We start from the raw sequence: 18,497 nt of genomic DNA, 5'->3' as shown, positions 1-18,497 counted from the left end.
CACCAAACTTTTGTCTAATATTCAAGAAATTCAATCACTTGCACTAAATTTCAGAGACACATGAAAAATAAATTCTCCAGGTATTTTCAGATTAGTTCTGTTATTTGATCACCCTTTTAAAGCTATTATGGCAGTTTAACACAAATACTGTATAGAGCTCTCTAAAAGCGATTTACTTAACTATGGAAGTTTGTGATTATGTGAATTTCATATCATGAAAATGAAAAAAAATTGATTAGTGGTTCCCATGGGTGAAGGAGGGAGCTTTTTTGCATTGGGGATTTTGTGTTTCCGTTAATGGTGGCAGAATGACTTGGACAGGGGTGTCATAGGGGCTGCACACCACACAGTGTAATCAAGGGCACTGGATTCTACCCGCCCAACTTGTTCAATTGGAGGTTGTTGCATATATTTCTGCTACTATTGAAAAATAATAATTATACTAATGAGTACAATGAAGAAAATGTTCTAAAATTGATAGTGGTAATGACTTTACAGCTCTTCCTGGTATGACTGAACTACTAAATTTTATGATAGGTGGATGCAGCGCCAATAAAACTGTTTAAAACATAAACGAAATCAAACAAATGCGGCAGCCTTCATTTCCTGCTTGCACTGGGCGGAGCAGTCGACAAGAGGTGAAAGCTTAGTTTTCTCAGCTCTGTTCTACGTACAACCTGCCATGGGTTTATCTGTAGTTTTCTACATCTCTGGGGTAGAATGTGAGCTTCCCCCCCGCCCCCCTGTTCACTAGAGCGTGTCGTTCTCCAGCTTCCCTGTCTCCTGCCACCTCGCAGTGTTGTGTAGAGTGTGGCCCAGCTGTAGGAATCTTTGGTTCCAGGAAGCTGTACCTGGTCCAGTTGCATTTCAGTTTGGGAGACACCGTTCATGTAACTGAGACTTCTGAGTTAGGCAAAGCAAAGGCAGGCTCAGGGCAGGTTAACAGACATAACTACTTAAGAACAAAGTCACCGTTCTCCCTCAAACCAGGAACCCATACAAAGAACCTGGTTGCCTATCTTCAATTTTGCCACTAACCCAGGAGTCGAATTGAGTTCTCATGTCTCAGTCCTCATTTTCTTATGTATTCATTTGGGTGCTATAAACTTCTGGCTATTTTTCAGAATTTTGATGAAGGTGATTTTGACAATTTGGGGGCAGTTTTTTTAGTGTTTCCAGTGTAGCGCGAGAGGCCCTGGATTTCTGTACCATTATGTACAATAACATCAATTGTGACAGTCAATTGACTAGGCTCTGATGCCTAGTTGTTTGGTCAATCACCTATGAGACTTAAAGCAGCTAATGCTAACATGGAAGTGTGCATGTTGGAGGAGTGGGGAGCGGCAAGAACAGTGCAGGCAGCTTAAAGCTTTAAGAATAAAAAGTGAAGCGTCTCAAGAAAGAGCTCAGGCTTCAGGCTATGAGAGACTATAATTCCCTTCTCCTTCCCATTTCTTGACCTACTAATTCTAGGACAGAGACGACTGAAATCTTTAGCCTGTTACCTGACCTACAGGTTTTGGACTTGCCATCCCTCATAATCATGTGAGGCAGTTCCTCAAAATCAATCACTTCCTACATACATGTTTATAAATAACTATATACATCATATATATACATGCCTATTAGCTATGTATGTAAAATGGAAAATACACATAACTCATAGCTGTTCATCTCTAAAGTCACGCTATTCTTTTTCTTTTGTGTTCATTGCTTTAATTGCTTCAGTCTTCCATCATCTGAAATTTAAAAAAATATCATTTTATTGGAGGCTCGTGCACAATCCATCCATCCATCCATTGGATCAAACACATTTGTACATTGGTTGCCATCATCATTTTCAAAACATTTTCTTTCTACGTGAGCCCTTGGTATCAGCTCATTTCTCCCCACCCTTCCTGAAGTCACTTTCTTAATGCAACTTTGCCCATAGAGAAGCCACAGTAGTTAAACTATGAAAGTCTCAGAAAAAATCAGTTGGAAGAAATCTAAAAAGTTACACCAGAAAATTTTTACTACTGTGAACAAAGAACTTGTTTGGCATCATGCAAAACCCAAAATTAAAACCCACTGACAATGAGTCAATTCAGACTCAGTACTGACTCTGTAGCCAGAGCAGAACTGCGCAATTGGTTTCTAGGGCTGCAAACCACACGGACGCAGACTGCCGTGCAGCAGATGGTGAACGTGAACCGCCGGCCTGTGCATACAGCACCGCAGAGGAGGAAACTCAGGCTGCTTGACCATTGAAAATCTGGTTGCGAGGGGTTAGCCTTTTTGGCCTTGTTGTTAATTGCTGCCAGGCACCGGCAACTTGGTCCTGACGTGCAGCGGTACAGCATGCATAACAGACGCTCCTGCTCAGTCCTGCACCTGGTGCAGCCGCTGTGGCCTCCATCTGTGGACGCCCTTCCTCTTGTGCACCACCCTTCTCGGGAACCAAGCAAGATGCCCCCTGGCTGTAGGCGCCATTATTTTTAAAATGTGCATTTTCTAGATATGTGAAAGAATAGAAAACATAATGGTAGAATAGAAAACATAATAATAGTTTCAATTCTATGTTTTTCAAGGAAGTTTCATTGAGTAACTCATCCCAGGATGGTGAACTTTTTAATGTGGATTCAGGGAAGGCCGGTATGGGGTTAAGCTTCTTCCTGACAATACAAGAGAAGCACAGTTGTGGCGCTGAGGTGTGCTGTGCAGTCTGGATACCTGTCTGGCACTTCGAAAGGTAAAGAGCAGAAGGCGTAGTTCTGGTGTACGGCTCACATTGTTTGATGCCTTAAAGAGATGCTACCTCGGGGCATTTCTGTTTTAGATTTATATCCCTGGAACAACCTACTATTATCAAGTTAGGGATCCAAGTGGTACGACATGCCATTCCCCACCCCTCGGATCCCAACATCGTCAGTTATTGTTATGATTAATAACAACAAAACACCATGTGTAACAGTTTACATTATCCTTTATAACTGAAACAGCAACACTGTACAAGTACACGACATACTTTCATGCACATACCTTATCCCTGTGCAATCCGAAGAATGCGTTCCCACATATTTAATGGGTTTCCCTTACTACTAACATTGTGGTTTTTCTCTCTAATGAATGAACAGTTCCAAAGCATGAATTCATAATTACATTGAACTTTACTCAATCCGGTGGCATACACTGAATGTTTTAAGCACATTTCTATACTTCCTTTATAGGTTATTAAAATTTATCATTCATTTCTATAAATAAAATTTACTAGCAAAATCCACACTTAGAAATACTGTACGAGAATAAACTAGTGTATCACAATCAACAGAGGTGTGAACTCAGGAAGTCAAAGTAGCATATTATCAGGAACAGTTTGTCTTCATGGTAAACATTCATGTGATGCACGATCCACTTGGCTTCATTTAATTAAAAAGCTGAAAAAGAAATAAAGGCATTGTATACTAAATGTAAGGAATATATACATGTGCTTCATACCATTCTAAGTTAGGACATGTAAACATAACATAGAATGTCATACTCATTTTAAGTCATCTTATTATAATTTTTGTTTCAGGACGATTTCTCTGAACTAGGTGCTGTATGACAATTAGGCACATGGTGAGAATATGGTAAAGGATGAATGAAGATATCATAAAAATTTGATTAGCGGTGTGTTTTTGTTTACATAATCTATCACATTCTATGAGAAGCTATCAGTCTGTGGCTTGAGCAATAATTATAATCGGCATCTACAAGGGCAATGTAGGGGAGTGACAACCACACATATTTGAAGTGGGCATTTCTAATGTTCTGCATTTTTTTCATTACTGAATCTATAACTCATTTATTGACATAAATCAATCATTTAAGTCCTTGACCTTTTGTTTATATAATTTACAATTTCATTACATTGGTTAGTTAAAAGAATATATATGTAAAGCATAATAAAATTACCTCCAAATTCTGAAGACACATTAACATAGGCAGTAGTACATAAGAAATTTTATAATAATAAAAGCTAAACATTATATGTTAAGTAAGCAAATCTTTAGTTCTATGAGAATAAATTTACTTGTTTGTAAAACTTTTCTCTAAATTTTTTTTCAGATTGCTATATTTCTGCTAATCACTGACATGTTCTCTTTGAGTCTTGACAATACAAGATGATTTTATAGGGCAAAGAGACAAACCAAATTTAACTAATACTGCAGCAATAATTAAATGAATGGTTACTGTATGTTTAAAAGCCATGTAGTCAAAAATGTGTTCAAACCAATAGGATTAGTACCTGCATGTTTAAATCAGGCATATATTGCCTTGTGTTTCTGAACCTCGGTTTCCTCATTAGGAAAAGTATTTGTTTTGGATGATTTCCAAAGTTATTTCAAACACTCATATGTTATGATTGTGGGGATACTCTATGTTAAGTATATAGTCACAGGAGATATAGCAACCCAACCACTGCTCTTGAGTGGATCCCAATGCACAGCAAGTTCACAGGCCGGGCTTTCTTGGGCTGGCCAATCTGTACTGGCACAGAAACCCTCAGCTTTCTCGCACAGTGCATAGGGCTATTTATAGATTATATACGTATTTACCTCCAGGGCCAATGTATTTAAATTAAAACGGGATTTTTTTTGCCAAAATAAATCTGCCTTAGTGAAAACTTTCTGCATTTTAATTGTTAGCATTTATGTATTTCAGATGTAATCTTTAGGTATTTTAAAATATTACTATTTTAACCCATAGTAAAATATAGATTTAAAAATATATTGTAAATGCCACATACTTCTATTATAAATGAATGTAAAGTAACTATGCAATACAAGCTAGAGCAATTATTCTCTGTGATTCTTTTTGAGGAACGAAACTAAATGAAATTGACACACTGCTATTTCAACACAATCAGATACTCCTTCTCTTTTTCAAGGTATGAATTACAGACCGCAGGATTACACAACTGGTCATCACTGTCGTGAAAAAAAGCCAGCAGTGACCTCTGTCAGAGCAGTAAGCTCTAGTGAGACAGTCAGTCCACATAATCCTTAACAGAACTGATGCCAAAGCAGATACACATGTCACCTGCAGGTACACGCTTGGAATTTTTCAGGTTTCAATGATACGTTTTTCCCTAAAGAGAAAGCTAATCACAAAGTGAGGGTTAAAGAATACAGAAAACTAGATTATGATGTATCTTTAAAGTGTAATTAAAGTTGGAAAAACTGAAACTTAAAATACAGAGAAGTTATTATATGTTTATAAATTTAAAGAACTAATCTGAAAAGTTTAAGTTACAGTGCCCTGAAGGTCACTTTCTATTACTGCTAAAAATTTTATAAACATATAAGCAAAATACAGTAATATGATCCTTTAGAATTCCATAAGGTTAAAAAGGGTTTATGCTCTATATGTAAAAGGGATGTTTGTAATTCATTTTAATATAAAAATAGACTAAGAGCCCTCAATTACAATACTTCTAATTCATGCTATAGATTTTTCCAAATTGAAATACTTAATTATTAATTGAAATTACAAAATCTAATTTATACCATATGCAGTAATGGATATTTAATCTCACCCAATTTATCACTATTCTTTTATTTCTAAAGTGAATCTTTTAGTAAAGAAATTTGAGATTTATTAAAACTTCTTAGTGATATTTATTCAAGACATTGGAAATAGAGAACAAAAGTTTCAACGTTTTTTGTTAAAAGCATTCAGTATCTCAGGTTTGATTTTTATTATATAAATAGCAAATGTCCAAAGTACATTCCAATATGAATATTTTATACTGTTATCATCACTCAAGGGATTAGTTCCTCATTTCTATCTTTCAAGATCTGACTTTTTTTTTCCTTTTCACAATCAATCACCTAATCATCTTGATTGATGTATAATCTAACAGTATAACTGATAGCTCTCCTACATTTATGCTTCTAATAGTGCTTAGGTATATTTCCTAATAATATTTAACAAAACTGTCAGGAATAATGAAAACCGAGTACATTCTTTTTATTTAGGCTGTGCTTTTTCAGTGCTACCACCAATTTCTTGAGAGAGGTAGGTCTGCTTTGGTGCCACCATCAACTTCCCTTTGGCCTCCCCACCTGTCTTGACATGGATCTCAATAGAGAAGCCTGCATAAGCCTAGCACTGACTTCGTGACCAGCTTATTCTGAGATGGGCACCTCATGTTCTATTCTAACAGAGGCAGCAACACAAGACTAAAGCTGACAGGCAAGGGCAGGGGGTTAGATGCTGAAAGACTCCATAGCAAGTCAGAACCTTACACACAGGCCTCCAGACATCCTCCTTCCCCCTGCTCTGTAGCTATTTCTTCTATCCAGTGTAATAAGATCAATGCTTTAAATACAACAAAGATGGACAATGAAGTTTAAATTTCATGTTTCCCATGTCACAAAATATTTTTTTAGTGATTAAAAACTGCAAACTCCCCTTAGCTTACAAACAAAACAAAACCAGCTCACGAGCTTCATGTGGCCTGTGAGCAGGGGCTGAAGAGCTCTGCACTGAACCCTGAGGTACAGTAGAGGCATCCCATTAGAAAGAACAGGAGTGATAAGGAAGCCCAATTTTAAAAGGATTTTTAAAGCATCATTCATACAATAGAATGATAATTAAAAAGAACAAACAGACTCACAGCCATGTACTCTATTCTGATTCAGAGCAAGCGTACACAACAGATTAGAACCTCCCCCTTGGGTTCCTGAAGTTGTTAACTTTTCACAGGAATAGAAAGCTCAATCTTTCCCTTGAAGCTGGAATGGTGTTTGTGAATTGCTGACCCTGAAGTTAGCAGCCTGTTGTATAATCCACTACACTACCAGGGCTCCTGGAACAAATACATAGCTATGATCATATCATAGAATAGTTTATGGCTTTGAAATATACTTCAGATAAAGGGAAAAATTACAAAAGGTGTAAAATCTAATACTTTGCCAGTTAAAAAAAAAAAATATATATATGTATATATAAGCCAACTGCTGGGACCTTATAACCAAGGTGTTAAGATTAAAATTAATTTTATTTTCTTCATTTTAATTATCTGTCTCTAGAAGATATATTTATTCTAGAAGAAACATGGATCAATGTTTCCCATCTCTTTTTTATCAGCATTATTGGATTTTGGTGATCGTAATGATACAAGTATAACAGGGTATATAACTTACTAATAATTTTCACATTACTCCAGAATAAGGGATAAATTATATGGGATTATAATTACTATAAAGAATTAAGTTAGGAAGCTAAGGAACAGTCTGAAAAATGTACTGAGTATACAAATTAAGACAGTACCAATAAAATGAAAAGTGATGGGGACCCAATCTCTGGACGTGTAAGAGGGTGAGAAGGAGGAGCGAGTGAAAAATGACTGTGTGATTGTGAGAATGACATCTTGGGGGAAATGGAGAAAACACATGAAGTGGAAGAAATGAGGTCGTTTTGTATATGTTCAGAGTGGGATGTTAATATGATATTCAGGTCTGGTTCCAGATCTCAAGAGAGAGATACATTCTCAAGCTGAGAAGAAATTTAAAAGGAAAAGGGGGAGATATTAAGAGTGCTATTTATAAAATCAGTGTACAAAATTTCAGAGAGGAACTGGTTAGGTAGAATGCTTTAAACGTTACGTAGGCTGAGAATGAGGAGAGACCTCTGGGTCTGGTCACTGGAGAGCTAGCTAAGTTATGTTAGTTCCTTTTCCATTCCTGTGAAATATTCAAAGCAGGCATCAAATAGTGCTTTGCTTTGGGCGGGGGGAAGGCATGTTTTGTTTGGCTGCTGTTGACGTGAGGTGCCACTGAATGGGTTCTAGCCCATAGGTACCCTATGCACTACAGAACAAATCACCACCCGGTCCCGTGCCATCCACACAACTGTTCTTATGTTTGAGCTATCTGTCGCTGCTGTTTTGCAAAAAGCAGAATGTACAGAATGTCCTGCAATGAATTCCATTCAATTGGAAGTTGATTAAGTTCTCTACGGAGATGTTTGGTGAGAAGTATTCAGTTCTGCAATGCTTCTACTTCCTGGTCACAAAGCTGAGTCAGGATCATGGGGACTTAATGTTGCACAATGACACTCGGTCACATAGACATCACACGTGGTTTCGGTAGAGTTGTGCAAACTCCACTTTCATATCTAAAAGCAGTGCCAAAGGGAAAACCCACTGCTGTGGTACTTACTCTCTTCATCTATAGCTACAAGTGCTCGGATAAGAGACTCATTCTGGCTGTCGGCCAGACCTCCTCAGCCCAAACTCCTGGGGTGCTCATTTTAAAGACAAACTATTATGACTAATACTGTACAGACGATCCCAAGGCATAGCTTCCTCAAAAACAGCATTGAATTGCTCATAGACACGCAAGCCGGAGGGCACCATGGAAGCACGCTGCCAGGATAGCTTTTTCCCCGAAGAGCTGGTGGGTTCAGATGCTGACCTTTCACTCAGCAGCCAAGCACTGATCCACTGCGCCATCAAGACTTCTGAACGGGACATTATTAACCCAGAGAATCTTCAGGCCTCAAGTAAACGGTTAGGGGCACGGCGATTTCTAACTTTAGAAAGAAACTTTCCTCTAACTACAGCTGGGGTCAGTGCCCACTCTACACAGCCCGCACCAAAAGGAGTCCTTGGTGATGTCATTCGGTCATAATTAGGAATAGGCAGACTTCTTAAGTCTGGAGCAAAAGAAAAGGCGGGCACATGGGATCGGGTTGGACACAGAGAAAGAACAAACAGTGGACTGACTGCACCAGAGTCCATCTCTTTGTCTATTTTCAACGAGTTATTGAGCAATGTGGAGTTTCTGCCTAAGAAAGTTTTATTTGTACAATGGAAACAACCCTGTAAAACAGTATGTGAGCTCAGACCTTGTATTTCTCTAGTTTAAGATACTGAAATACACAGCATGGAATCAAACAATTGGATTATGAATTTTTCAGAAATAATTCACATTTACACATGTCATAGATTGGACTCTTGGCCAAGTTTCTCAGTACTGTGCAGCTATCCTCCATTTTTGCCTGATGTAATTATTCTACGTACTGTTAATAAGGCAGGATGAGTGGCAGTTAAATTCATACAGCAGAATGTAATTCATAGGATTAGTCTGTATCTTTAGTTAATCCCCTTTGAGGTTTTAGGGAGATTAAACAAGGGTGGAGAAATGCAGAGGGTCCGACTACATTGAAAGATGATCAGAGAACCTTTTGGATGCAGGGTCCCTGTGCTGAGTGAGAATCCTAGACCCTGGGAGGACTGACGCCAAGACCTAAGGAGGACTCCAGGGAGTGCTGGACCACAGATGCTGTATGCAGACAAGGACTTCACTGCACAACTAGAGCTGAACAGATAGAGAGAACAACCTTCCCTCTGACTGGAGCCTCATTAGGATTTCTAGTCTCCTAAACCGTGGAGAATACATTTGTTTGTTGAAATTATCCGTTTGTGCTATTTCTGTGATATAGCAGCAGTAAAAGTGCCGACAACGGAGGATCCCTGTACATGTTTCTGAAATGTATCATGTTGATTAAAAAAAACTCAGCAAGCTAACATTTTGGAATTTTTTATTAATCTTAATATTAAAGTACATATTTTTATTTTAAGTAGGGGAAAGGATTTGACTACATTTTCCTAGGTAAAATAAATTTTATTTCTGTTACTTCTTTTAATTCTATTTCCATTTCTCTAGAAAGTAGTAAAAGAAAGAAAAAATTTCTATCTATATTAGGGTGGATAGAGGCACATACTTACATATGTGTTAGGCATTTAATTTTCATCCCCAATGTGCTGTAAATCATAACTTCTATTATATGTGAACGTAATTTCCTTTGAGTGCAGTGTTTTCGTTAATTGCTAATGAAGTCACATCAGTGAAAGGTGTGCTTTAAACCAATCATCTTCACATAAAATAAGAAAGATTAGTCACAGAGAAGTCAACATAGATAGGGAAAGATGATGCCACACCACACAAAGATCACCAAGAAACCGAGGCACAGAAGGTGGAAGAAGACAAGAGTCTCCCCCCCAGAGTCATCACAGAGAAAAAGCCTCTCCCACAGGCAATGCCTTGAATGGAAACTGCTAGTCTCCTATAACTGCAACCCTCTACTATAGCAGGAAAAAAAAAAAAAAGACTAGGAAAACAAGCTATATATAGGAAACAAGCTATATATAGCTTGTTTTCCTAGTCTTTTTTCATATATATATATATATGGCTTTCAAGTGGCTAATTCCATGGGTTAAAGTCTATTGTTGAAAAATCTGAGAATGTGTCACAGTATCATGTCAATCTAATACCATAATACTGGATGGTAGGACTGATTTCAATAATCAACAGTTAAAGAGTTTGCTTACATCTAACAGAGAGTAGTTTATAGTAACTTCATACACATTGGCCAATTTATGGAAATAAAAGATCTATTTGAAAAGATGAGGACAACTGAGGCTCAGAGAAGATTAAATGACTTGCCTGAGGTTATACTTATTAAGTGCCATGGTCCAAATCACATCTTCTCACTCAAAGTCCAGATCACTTTTCCAATTCACCACAGTGCAATACAGTAATATGAAAGAAACAATCCTTAAGATTCAATTTCCACATGAACTATATTATTATACAATTTTTCACTATATTCTTTATATAGTAAGGGGAAAAGCACTTCCATGAATCATCTCTAAATTTTTTAGCCTCTTTTGTCATCCTTCAAAGTTGTATCTCAGCACGAGAAAGAAAAGCAATCCCAGTGAAACTGTTATCAATGCTATGTGTGGTGTGCTTTGCATTTTCTGTATTGTTATTTGTCTAACTCAAGATTATGTTACATTTTACCTTCCGATGAAGGATACATATTGAAGATGTACAAAGGGAGGTGAAACTGCTGCTACACAGGAGTTCTTTCTTTGCTGTGCGCACATGCTCATTTACCATGACACTTCTGTCAAAATTCAGGAGTGAGTCAGTGCTAATCTGTATTGTCCTTTACTGCATGGCAGCCCAATTCCAACTGTTATTCATCATCTCTCAAAATAAGCATGGACATTATGATACACGCATATTTTAAAACCACTGGAAGATACTTTTCTGGGTCTAATGGATGCAAAATTGATGCATATTTTAGTTTTCTGTTTTCAGAATCAATTTACAGTTGGAATTATCTTTGGAGTTTATATTTCTGGAAAAAAAATATTTTTCCACACATCCTTTCAGGGCTATTTTGTTGAACAATTATGGATGTCACCTGATGTAAACTGAACCTTCTGGATTTGTGAAATATAGCAACCTAGTACTGTCTTTTCTCTTCACTTTGTTTCTATTTTAATAGTTCTTGGTAAAATTAGGGGAAATAAACAAGGTATAAATAATACCATAAATGGTTTTGAGTAAACACACTCAATTTCCAAGTATTCAATGAGTACCTATGATGCTCATAGCACCATGGAGATATAGAAAATGTATTTTTTAAAGTACCATAAAATTTTCTAGGAAGAAAAAGACTACAGCAAGCACACAGCTTTAAACACATGAAAGTTCTATAAGGTACCGTATATACTCGAATATACGCCGGTCCGAGTTTTAGCCGAGACACATAATTTTACCACAAAAACTGCATTAAAAATGTGCTGAAAAACTCAGCTTGGACCCGAGTCTATATGGTCTATATGAACACTTATAAAATGCAATGCTGCAAAGTGCCCTTAAATGATCAAGTGTTACAATGGCTAATACAAAAGTGGAGATAAATAATATTTCAGTATTTATTCTGTGCCCACTATAGTTTCAAGTATTATGAACTGATTATATTACTTATCCCCACATACTTTGGAGAAACAATCTAACAACTGAACCTACCTCCAACTCCATAAACGTAGCATATTCCTTCAGGTGGAAATCTCTCTGAACTTATGAAGTGACCTTTATATTTGAGTTGAGGCAAAAACTCTTGTTATACCATCGTCACATGATCACTCTCCACACAGAAGGAAGAGAGTTGGATTCCTGGTCAGTGCGCCTGAAGCACAGTCATTTTCTCCAACTGTCAGTGGAGGCTTGAAAGATGCTAACTGGCTTCAGAGCAGTTAGTAAGCCCGATGGCTCTACTTCTGAAAATGCACACAGTGAGCACGCCCTGAATCACCACAGCTCCACCCCACTGTCGTGGGCTGGCCATGAGTGGGCAGCCTACTTGATGGCCTCTAGCAACACTAGAGTTAGGGTGACGGAAAGTACATACATGACTCCAGGGAAGAGAAGGTCCAAGACTCACACTCAGATCTGTATGACTTGTAGAGTTAGGGGTCTTAACAAATATAAAAAAGTAAAACCGCACATTTAAATGCAGGTCTTCTGGTTCTAAGTGCTGTTATTTTACCAACGTGCCACACTACAGCTCTCTATAAGGTAGGTGCAAAGTCAAGACACAAACAAAGGGTCAGAATGACTGGAGAATTCTGTAGGGCATTTTCCTAGCAGGTCAATGCTATCTGAGAAACCCTCTAAAGGGAATGTTTGTGAAGCAAGGTGAGTCAGTAGAAAATACAAGGATCTAATAACCCATTAAGTGAGGGCTACCATGTATTCCTGTTAGCTCTTTTACTCTTCTTAGAAGATGGAAAAATGCTAGAACTATATTTAATAAACAAAGTTAGGTTCAAAGCCACCCCTGAATTGCAATCTCTCCTACTTCTGAATTATGTTCTGATGGTAAATGGGTGAAATGTAGATCTGAGTCATGGTGGCCTAGTGGTCACAAGTTGGGCTGCTCACTACAAGTAGACCAGCAGTTCAAAACCACCTAACTGCGGAGCTTTCTGTTCCTGCAAAGAGTTACGCTCTCCTCTCACAAACTCACAGGGACATTTCTACCCTGGCCGATAAGGTTGCTGTAAGTTGGCCCTGGTTTGATGGCAGTGAGTTAGTCTGGTTCTTTGGATAGTTCAAGGATCGTCTTAAAGGACTCAGTAGTTCAATTTTCTTCATTAAAAACAATCAGGAAAAATCTGTCATTCACTTAAACTAGTCATGTATACATGAAACAGTTAGTTAATATTTAGTGTACAGCAAAGGCTTTATAAAAATATTTATTAAATACAAGGGCGCTTAAAAAGTTCTTGGAAAAACAGAATTATCGCTTAATTCCATTTTTTTCCATGAAAACTTTAAGAACCCCAGTATGAGTTTAAAATACACATATCTGAATGTTAATAATAATCATCAAGCAGTAAGCAGTAAAAAATATGCACCACTTACTATGTTCCAGGCAATGTGCTAAGTGACTTACATGCATTATTTCACGGAATATTTACAACAGTCAAATAAGGATTATACAATTTATTTCCATCGAAAAATGGGAAAACTGAAGATTAGAAAATTTAAATAATATACGCAAAGTCATGCAGTCAGTAACAAGCAGACAGGTGATTCGAATAGAGGAAGTATGCTTATTAAAATTTACAAAGCACTCAGGCAATATATAACAACAATATGAAACTAATTTGATACTGTAAAATAAACATGTGCTTGGTTAAAAAAATATAAGCATTCCAAAATGATCTTTAACTTTTTTAGCAAGCACACATCAATAAAGAAAATAAGCCAAAGTGAAATTAGAATGGAGTGCATACATGATCTATGACTCAGTCGTGCTGGGTTTAAGATTAAAATAAAAGTGATAATGAATTAAAACAAAACAGAAAACATATATTAGAAAATATTCCAAAATTGTGAGGAAAGAGTTTACAAAGGAACCTGAAGGGTAATTCTGGGCACAGCTCTGCGTAGCCTGAGTATTTCTTAGTCCACCAGTGGTTGTTCACAGAAAGTCCAGTGGAACAAAGAAGACGACCAAGCTAGAGGCACGGCCTCCCAGACAGTGCTCTGGTGCTCGGATGAAGGCCGCGACCAGCTGAGTGGTGTCTGCACTGACGCTCGGTCTTTGGCCTGAATGTCCGTCTTTCAGGAGGCTACAGTAAGGAGCTCATCGCAGGCACAGGGGTTTTTGAACAGGTACAATTGAAAGGCTTTCTTAAGAGCTTTTCAAAAAAAGGCTCATATGTCTGTCTTATACATCTGTCTTTTCATCTCATCTTCTGTTTCATTAGTACATATATTAAAATGGGTAAGGTTAAGAATGTGTTCAATTAGAACCTCTGAACTTCTGTTCAGCATCCAAGCATTTTAACAACTGCATCAGCAAGGATCCTTAGATACAATAGGAAAAAATAATATAAATCACCATGAAGATATTAAGAGATTTGGAGACAGAATATTACAAATAATTTTAAGTAAAATATTAAAACTGGAATTGCCATATAAATTATAATGGATCTCATTCTTATTCATTCTGTAAAGCATACTGCATAAATGTAATTTGTATACTTTTTATTAATAATATAATCTTGCCAGTGACCCTTATTCTTTCTGTGTATCTCCTTTTGTTTCACCATACACATTAGTAATACTTGTGAAATGTTTTATTAATATCTAAGGAAAAGCAAATCAAGGTAAATAAACAACTACATAATTTCCTTGAGAAAAGTTGTCTTATTCCTCTTGAATTACTGGAAATCTAAAAAGTTTCTAGAGGGCAGAAATAGCATCAGCCTGTCAATATTTTCCTAAGACTTTCTGATGGGGAGATTCTCCAGATCATCTGAGATAGAGGACACCTAGCTTCACAGGTTGTTACTGTTTTTCCCCCAATCTCAATGCTGCAATAATTTTCTACTACAGGAATATAACGTGTTGATGGTACGCACCAGTTATCAGAGGCAGAACTGCACTGGGAGCTAGGAGTTATGCCCTACACCTCCACATGTTTTCTGTCTTCAATGCAAAACGAGTCTGAGAGAGATGATCGCCACCGCCCTTGGCAATCTAAGATGCCAGGACAACTGTGATGTGCTCTATACCAGCAAGACAAGCACAACTTTAAAATACCCACAATTCATCTGGGGCAGCATTAGTTAGTTTTTGAAACATCTAGAACACTAACTGGAAAGTGATTTAGAAACATGTTTATTACTGAGTAGATATGTTATTATTAGACTATAGAAGAGAACTCATAATTCTCCTAAGATACCAAGCAGACTTTGCCTGGTTTGCCACACAAGTGTAGGCCAAAAAATGCGTCACTGCAACGACGGAGGGGCAGCCTTGCAAACGTTACCCTGGACGATGACACAAGTTTTCAGTGGCCACAGGGACCGTCAGTACTCTATTTTCCCGAACAGGGGTCGCTGGCCAATAGAAGCCTGTGAACTACAAACATCTTGTAGTTTCTGATTTTCTGCCCTTGAAATACTCTTAATACCGCTTCTCAACTTTTTATCTACTACACACTAATTAAATTGAGGTCTTATTCAAGACTTCTTATTAAGTCTTCCTTTCCCATTCAAGCCCACACCAACGTTTCCACCTATACATGATTTCCATACTGCAGAACTGCAATTTAGCTTTTAATATTTTATATGTAGGTATTCGCTTCTTCACAAACATATTTTTCTTTCCAACCAGATCAAAAGTACTTTAAGACAAGCATTCATGACATGTCGCTAAAACATTTGTTTAGTAGCTCAGAGGGAAAAGTGAAGCTGGAAGGCAACTGTAAAATTATTCAGTACATTGTTCCCTAAGACTAGTCATACAAGCAACTTGGAGGTCAACTCCATTTAACTATGGATATTGATGCAGTTGATATACTATCACATTTGGCTAACTCCTACCCAGATTTGGATATTTTTCACCGTTGCTCTGGTTTATGAGAGTATGGCAAAAAGTACTGCTACAAACTCACACAAGACCTTTTGTTACGAAGTTACTGTTTCTTAATAACCCCTATCTAGGCCTGCACACTCCTGAGGGCGGTGTTTGCACCCTTCTAGTCCTTGACTGAAGACCTCTGCATGTTTATTTGCACCTCATCAACTTGGCAGCTTTAGAATCCTAATTCTTTAGTGAGTAATGGAAAATATTCTGAGGATTTTTATATAGCATTTTTCACTTCTCAGATACAATTATTTACACACTTTTTCCATTTATAGACCAAATAGACTGCCATCAGAATAATGTTTGTAATTCTACATGTTAGGTCCAAATTAATTAACACTAAGAGATCACTAAAAATAGGGGCGCTATATCAAAGTATGGTGGAGAACTCAGAAGGTGCCCAGCTATTAGAAAGAATAGTGCCGGGGTCTTAAAGGCCTATCTTTTATAAAAGCAGCCATCTAAGTGAGGTGTCAACCACGCCCATGCAGAAGGAAAACACCAGAGGCTATGGAAGAAAGCCAAGGGCCAAAAGTCATCTGAAGGGTCCTCAAGTGGATCAAGCCTTCAGTGAATCCCGTGACCACTGGCCCCGATGGTGGACAGATAGCCTGGCAGCTAGCCAGAGTGGCAGTGGAGAGTAGGCTAATGCCGTGTGGATAAAATTTAACATAACACCTTATTATTTGCTCTCCTTTTTCACCTATTTTAAATTAGTTTCAGTTATTATTTCTACTTTCTTTCGGATTAGGTTTTTCTGCTTCATACTGTAATTTTTGCTTGTTTGTTTTAGTATGTTTTCCTTTACATGAAACCCAGGATGTGTACATTTATAAAGACACTAACTGGATTAATAGTTTCTTAAGGTTATAACAGAGGAGGCTGGGGAGCTATTAATAAGGAGTACAAGAAAGAAGGAAATATTCTAAAATTGATTATGGTGCTGACTGCACAACTCTAATACGTTTAAACCACTGACTTGACAATGTTAATTATGTTGATTAAAATGCTAAAAAATTCACCTGCACATAAAGTTTGTTCCACAAATTCGGTGACCTTCTATGTGATATGCTCTGTGCCAGGACTGGGCAATAACACAGTGAATACGTTAGACTCACTCCCAACTTAAAGAGATTTATATCAAGTGGGGAAATGAACGTTCACAATTAATTATACAATTACCTAAATGAATTTGGATAAGCACTGTCAAAATTTCATATTTACCTCTGAAATTTCTTTCTCTTATTCAAAGGAAAATATTTCTTTTTTGTTAGGAAAATATTTAAGAATTAAACTCCCAGTTCATTTTTAGGATTGTAGTAAATGAGTTTATTGTCTAGCTAAACCATCTTGCTTTTTCATCAGTCAAAATAACACATTGCTTAAGGAAAATAACATTTACAGATGGTTGGGTTTTTTAAAATATTTTTTGAGAAAATGTATGCAGGAACAATGTCTTGTCTAACGTAATTTTTCAAGAGCTGGAAGTGCATGCATCCCTTTATCTATTCCACCTGGAATGGATTACAGGAGAAATGCCCTCTTTGTATTCCAATTATGAGAATTGGTCTCCTGACAGTCATGGATTGAAGAAATATAATATGTGCTGTTCATGTGGATCTCTAAATTTCACACACAAGAGTAAGACAAGATTAAATGGTTCCTCGACTAAAATTTCCCAAACCAAACAAAAAAAGACTCACTGCCATCGAGTCAATTCTGATTCATGGCGACTCTGCAGGACAGAGGAGAGCTGTCCGTGTGGGTTTCAAAGGCTCATAAATCGTTAGGAGTAGATAGCCTCATCGTTCCTTTGTGCAGTGGGGCTGGTGGTTTGAACTGCTGATCTTGCAGTCAGCTTCCCAAGGCCTAATCTGATACGCTGCAAAGGCTCCTTTACATGTTCCTGAAGACCCTGTATCACTTCATTTTCACTCACTCTCTGACCCCAGGCTCACTGTTCTCACAGCTGTTTCTGGCACCTGCACACACGACTGACTCCCTTCACTTCCTCCATATCCTTACTGAAATTCCATTGTTCACCCACATTTCCCTGGAGAAATAATCTAGATTTCAAACACTCCTTCATCCACTTCTTCTGCCGTTTTTTCCCTCACTGGCCATGGTTTATACAGATTGCCCATTTTCTGTATCTTGCTTAGTTTTAGTTCCTCGCCACTGCTCTGTCAACATGAAAATATGAGCTCTTTGAACACAGGGGCTTGTTCCTTTTATTAATGCTAATACTGTTCGTGCCTAGAAAAGACAACCGGCACATAACAACTGCTCAATTTAAATGTGTTGAATAATTCTATCACTTTCATGCACGTCTCCAAAAACGTAATTGCTTTCTTGCAGTTTTATACTGTGAACGGCACAGGATGCCAGGTGGGTAGCCTGTGCTGGGGTCAGCGGCTGCTGAGGCAGCTCTGACTCAGGGTGACTCCATATACCTGGACCAAAACTGGCTGACCAGCTAACAGTAAGAATCAAGACACGAACCAAGTGGAGACTTTACTTGCCTCCTTTATATGCCTGTGGCCTTTCAGACTGACGTCTTTACAATTTTCTAAAGGTGCAGGCAGGAATTCAAGCAGAGGATACCACAGCTGGGATCTGAGACAAGCACATCCCTTCCATTTCACCCTACATTTATTTTTAATGGGCGTGCAACAAAGACCACTGGGGAATGTGCTTCCGTCTCACCGCAGGAGATAAAGAGGT

At 37.8% G+C, this 18,497-nt stretch overlaps 1 protein-coding gene across 1 annotated transcript in view; it reads right to left on the bottom strand.

Moving 5' to 3' along the window:
• Positions 1-2,947: 2,947 nt before the first annotated feature.
• Positions 2,948-18,497, bottom strand: part of TUSC3 (tumor suppressor candidate 3) — a 171,350-nt gene continuing 155,800 nt past the window's right edge. The window contains exon 10 of the mRNA XM_075556758.1: positions 2,948-3,416. Coding sequence (XP_075412873.1) covers positions 3,401-3,416 — 16 coding nt within the window. The 3' untranslated portion in view covers positions 2,948-3,400. The remainder of the gene's footprint in view (positions 3,417-18,497) is intronic.

The sequence above is a fragment of the Tenrec ecaudatus genome, chromosome 8 (genome assembly GCF_050624435.1).
Source record: "Tenrec ecaudatus isolate mTenEca1 chromosome 8, mTenEca1.hap1, whole genome shotgun sequence".
NCBI classification, from domain to species: Eukaryota; Metazoa; Chordata; class Mammalia; order Afrosoricida; family Tenrecidae; genus Tenrec; species Tenrec ecaudatus.
Note: the sequence above shows the minus strand (reverse complement) of the source record. Positions and strands in the feature narration are given on the sequence as shown.